Source organism: Otolemur garnettii, unplaced genomic scaffold (genome assembly GCF_000181295.1).
Source record: "Otolemur garnettii isolate 467f Iridium unplaced genomic scaffold, OtoGar3 scaffold00094, whole genome shotgun sequence".
Taxonomy (NCBI): Eukaryota; Metazoa; Chordata; class Mammalia; order Primates; family Galagidae; genus Otolemur; species Otolemur garnettii.
Window position 1 is genome coordinate 3,270,103 of NW_003852489.1, and position 5,739 is coordinate 3,275,841.

The 5,739-nt window shown below is 38.0% G+C and overlaps 1 protein-coding gene across 1 annotated transcript in view; it reads right to left on the bottom strand.

Moving 5' to 3' along the window:
- Positions 1-5,739, bottom strand: part of TRIM37 (tripartite motif containing 37) — a 144,889-nt gene that overhangs the window by 78,901 nt on the left and 60,249 nt on the right. Inside the window, exons 10-11 of the mRNA XM_003795582.3 lie at positions 2,885-2,935; positions 1,399-1,480 (exon numbers count right to left, since the gene is read on the bottom strand). Of these exons, the coding sequence (XP_003795630.1) occupies positions 1,399-1,480; positions 2,885-2,935 (133 nt within the window). The remainder of the gene's footprint in view (positions 1-1,398; positions 1,481-2,884; positions 2,936-5,739) is intronic.

The following is a 5,739-nucleotide window of genomic DNA, read 5'->3' on the forward strand; positions in this document are numbered from 1 at the left end:
GATTCGAACCTGCCACCTTAGGTGTATGTGGCTGGCGCCTTAGCCGCCTGAGCCACAGGTGCCAAGCCAATTATACTGATTTTCAAATTCAACTGGTATTCTTGTTAAAACAGCTTAGAATTTTCTGCTGAATTTTATTTACTCCTACAAAAATTTTTCTAGAGTGCAATTAATGAGTAAAAAGAAATGAACATTTTTGTTGGCCCCTGATCTTTATCAATTATATTAAAATTTTCTTTTCCTTTTATTTTTTAACTAATGCCAGCAGAAAAACAAGAAATACCTTTTTTTTTAGACAGAGGCTCACTTTATCATCCTCAGGAGAGTGCTGTTGCATTATAGCTCACAGCAACCTTAAATTCTTAGGGTGAAGCAATTCTCTTGCCTCAGCTTCCCAGGTAACTGGGACCATAGGCACCTGCCACAATACCTGGTTTTTTTGTTTTGTTTTTTTTTGAGAGAGGGTCTCACTCTTGCTCAGGCTATCTATCTGTCTCAGCCTCCTAGAGTGCCAGGATTACAGCCATGAGCCACTGAGCCTGGACTTTTTTTCTTTTGAGGCAAAGTCTCACTCTGTCACTCTGCCACCCTGGGTAGGGTGCCATGGTGTCATCATAGCTCACAGAGCAACCTCAGTCTCTTGGGCTCAAGATATCCTCTTGCCTCAGCTTCCTGAGTAGCACCTGTCACCATACCCAGCTAGTTTTTTCCTATTTTTAGTGGAGATGGGGTCTCGCTCTTTCTCAGGCCACTCTTGAACTTGTGAGGTGAAGCAATCCATCCACCTTAGCCTCCCAGAGTGCTAAGATTACAGGCATAAGCCAACACCTCAGTCTCCTAAAACGATTTTTTAAAAGAATAACTTTAAACATTTGTTCTAAAGCAAATATCTTTCTACAAACCTGAAATAAAAGTTAATATGTCAGCATTCACTGTTCATATTTAACTCATTTTCCCATAGATTTAGTTAAATACCCCATAAAGAAATATAAAATTGGCTCAGCGCCTGTGGCTCAAGCGGCTAAGGCGCCAGCCACATACACCTAAGGTGGCGGGTTCGAATCCCCAGCCCAGGCCCACCAAACAACAATGATGGCTGCAACCAAAAAATGGCCAGGCATTGTGGCGGGCGCCTGTAGTCCCAGCTACTTGGGAGGCTGAGGCAGGAGACTCGCTTGAGCCCAGGAGTTGGAGGTTGCTGTGAGCGTGATGCCATGGCACTCTACCCAGGGGGATAGCTTGAGGCTCCGTCTCAAAAAAAAAAAAAAAAGAAATATAAAATTATTACTTTAATTTCTTTACTCCACTAAAAAGTGAAGTGGTTGGTATACTAAACCATAGCTCCCCTCCCCCCCAGGATACTGCTTTCAAAATGTATTAGAAATACTAAAAACTTACTGGGTAAACTTTTAACCTCCAGCAAAGTCCTGAAACTTGAAGAGGTGGACTGTAAACAGGATCTGCTCTCTGACGCAAAGTGCTTTAAAAAAAAAAAAACTCAAGATCAAAATTGCTGTGAAATACATCCCACTGTGTAAGTTTAGACATAGTTACATTTTGAAATAAATAAAAACAATACTGAAATATCCACTATCTTTTAATTTTTAGGGATAAACCCCTTAGAACTGTGACATTTAAGGGAAAAGCATAGCATCGATAAGTATCCCAAATTTAATTACTGCTTCAAGTAGCCTTTCACCATAAAAGAAAACATCCCAAAACCTGGAATGTGTTTCTTCCTCATTTCCCTGCAGTATTATTATCTTCTTTTAATATGGAAAAATAAAAGAACATGGGCTAAATTTTAAGATATGTGGGGAAAACCTCAGAGAGACTTTAGCCACAAAATTATCTGTAAAAAGAGATAAACTAAAAGGGGGGAGGGCATAAACTCTCACAGTATGGTCTTATTTTAATCGCTATTGCCTATTTGGAGTTTCCCTCCCTAAGACCTTGTATTCTTATAAGGTACAAAACCTTGTACCCACTTTCATGCTGCCCTTGAATTAAAGTCCCTCAGAACTTTGTGTTTTAAGATGTTTGCTTTTGATCTTAGAGAAAATGCTAATAAAAATTTTTTTTTTTTTTGCAGTTTTTGGCCGGAGTTTGGTTTGTACCTGCCACCTCCGACATATGGGGCCAGCGCCCCAACCTTTTGAGCCACAGGCACTGCCTCGAGAAAATGCTAATAAAATTAACGTGTAACGTCAAAAGCCTTACAAATTTCTTGCAGTAATAGCCTTCTGGCCACAATTCCTCACTTTCAGCTAGATGCTATGGATCTCAGTGGACTTCTTCCCATCACTTTTATTTCTGAGGATGGATAGGCAGGGGCTGATTAAGCTCTAGATTTCCTAGCTCCCTGTCCTGGCAAAACCTACATGAACCCTCGTCTTTAAAATGGCTCCTTTTGGTCCGCGGCTATGGCTCAGTGGGTAGGGTGCCAGCCCCACATACTGAGGGTGGCAGGTTCAAACCTGGCCAGCTAAAACAATAGCAGAAACTGGAACAAAAAATAGCCAGGCAATGCAACGGGCACCTGTAGTCCCAGCTACTCGGGAGGCCGAGGCAAGAGAATCACTCAAGCCCAAGAGTTAGAAGTTGCTGTGAGCTGTGAGCCACTGCACTCTACTGAGGGCAACAGAGTGAGACTCTGTCTCAAAAAAAAAAAAAAAAAAAAAAGGCTCCTTTTCCCAGACTAGAGAAGTAATCATTTGTAAAGACATAAATGATCCAGATAAATAAACTGTTTCTAATAAAATACTTGTTTCTTCCATGTCTACTAAATTGATTTCATCGTATCTTGTGTCCTACCAAGAGATGGTATCTTCCTGGCTCTTCTTTAAGTATACATACAAAATAAACAATTATTAAGAAGTCTTACCTGAAATTTTCTAAAACAAAAGTAGCTGAATCATAAGATGGTACTAATTCACTAAAAAGAAGCAAAAGGAAAAAAAAAACTATTTAGTTTAAAATTCCATTTAGCTAAAACTTTATTAAAATAAGTCCCTAAGAAATATTTCCAAATCATTACTAAACATTGTATTAACTAAAATGAATTCATGAAACTTTCAGAAATTTCCAATGAAATTGGAGATATGACAGTTTGTAAAATAGTTTTTTAAAGAATGTAATACAGTATATGATTCAAGTAAGTACCAGACATAAACTTCAAAAATACTCATGGAAATAGGAAAAAGTAAAAAACTGATACTTTGGCTGGGAACCTAAATTACTAGATATAAACAGGGTTTAAAAAAAATAAAAACAAACAAAAAAGGTCAAACACATAACTATTAATTCCCAAACTTCTTTCTTCAAAACAAATTATGGTAAATGTTAACAGACCTTAAAAACTTTGAGACTGTTTACTAGAATACATAATCACTTAAGGGACAACTAAAATGGAAAATTGAATAGCACTTTAACACTTTCTACATAAGGCAAGCAAATTTAGAGAACTAAATTCACAGTAGATGAGCAAAAGGATAACCCATTTTGCTGCTAACCATCCTTGAATCATGTGGATGATTTCTGGTACTGTCATTAGAATACCTCAAAAGTCACTAAAACACCATTTATTATAAAGACACTATCACATAGTATTAGAATAAAGTGTTATAAATTTGGTATATTTGGTAAATATACCAAAACAATAAACATTGTTTACCAAACAATTTACCAAACATTTACCAAACAATAAACCACAAACCATTTCACCGTATCTCCAGATAAATTTTCTAAACTTCAATTCATCAAAATTTGGGTTACTATAAAATAATATACATCCATAGCACTGTCACATGTGATAGTGCCTAAAGAAATTAGTAGTTTGTCATGTGAAGATAGAACATAGATCAAAAAATATCGATTCTTTATCGTAAGAACATATAGCTAAATAGGTCACATCTTGTCCACAGTAAGTAAAAATTCTTTGTTCTGCAACTGCCAACTCTTTATATCCAGATAAACTATGTCAAACACTCTTATCATAACCCTAGTCAATTGTTTTTTCTTGCAAGATTCATACTCTCCATTCCCACTTCCTTTTGCCTTGCTAATCCTTACTATTTCTTCAGGTCACACACCCTTGGAACTCTGCTTCAAGGCTCCCTTTTTGTACTCCCCCAGCACTCAATATACACAAACGCCAATGAAGCAGGACTGACACTATTAGTACCGGGGAAGCCTTCCTGGAACCACAAACCTAGTCAGAGTTCTAAGGGTGTCTTTCCTGTAGAGTCATCAAATTTAGTCAAATAGGGACATGTTTGGAGCTGTATTTTGTGTAATTTCCAATCACACAAGTTCTCCTACCAAGTTCAGAACATCCTCTGTAATGTTCAAAGACTTCAACCAATCCCCAGTAGCTTTCTGATCTGCATGTCATTTCTTCTACCATGTTCTTAACATCTAGTAAGATAAATAGTTCTGGAGTTGTTGGTAATGTTTCTGCTCTAAATCCAGATTATCACTGTAATGTTTTATTAACTGTCAAGGGTAAAAAGAGTTCCTCAGAATACAAAATAAATGAAAGGAGATGGACATTCGAATGAGAAGGGTAAAGCAGAAAGTTTATGAAAAAAGCACGAGTTGAATGCACACTAACCAAGAGGATACAGTACAGCTGCCCTAGCTCTCATTTGCTAAGAGACAATGATCACACTTGGAGCACAGAAAACACATCTGTCAATCCAACGGTAAATTATATGTCATAAACTTCCACATATGTAATATTTTTAAGGGTAAACATTTTGAAAACAAATAGCTTATAACAAATCACTACTATGGGGCAGCACTAAATAGGCTAAACATACTTCCCCTATCACCAGTCATCACATTTTATTATTATTCCAATCATCTACTTTTCTCACTAAATTATAATTCATAAATCACAAGAGCTTCTATTGTGCTGAGACTACTAACACTTAACACACGCCTGGAACACAGCTGCCACTCAAATATTCACTGAATGGATGAATATTCCCTGGCAGATTCATAGAGAGCCGAAAATATTTGTGCAAAAACTTTTTCACATTCTTTACATACATACACAAAGCTTAGCTGCTGCTAAGCCACCTAATTCCACTATCCTTAAATATTTATTAACTCTCTCTGTTATGCTCATTTGGAGGTTCTGTGCCTGTATCACTTTATCTTCTCATAATTTTATTTCTCCTCTTGGAAATGTAGACTACCCTGGTCATTATGCTGGCTGGATTCACTTCACGATGGTGTCCGTGAATCTCTGGTGTCACAGAATATGGGAAACTTGCTTCAAACCATCTCTAGCCCAGAAATCAGTAAGTTACTTATCTGAACACTTTTTTTCAATGACCTCATCATAAACTAGATGAACAAAGGGAAGGAAGGGGGGACTACAAGCATCTATTTATTCCTTAAGGAAAGAGACTAGTGAGCTACATAAAAACAGATTCTCCTTCTTAACTTGATCATTTCTTGTTAAAATGTCTTAGGAGGGCAGCGCTGTGGTTCAGTGAGTAGGGCACTGGCCCCATATACCAAGGGTAGTGGGTTCAAACCCAGGCCCAGCCGAACTGCAACAACAAAAAATTAGCCAGGCATTGTGGTGGATGCCTGTAGTCCTAGCTACTCGGGAGGGTGAGGCAAGAGAATTGCCTAAGCCCAAGAGCTGGAGGTTGCTGGGAGCAGTGTGACACCAGGGTACAGTACCAAGGGCAATAAAGTAAGACCCTGTCTTTAGGCTCGGCGCCT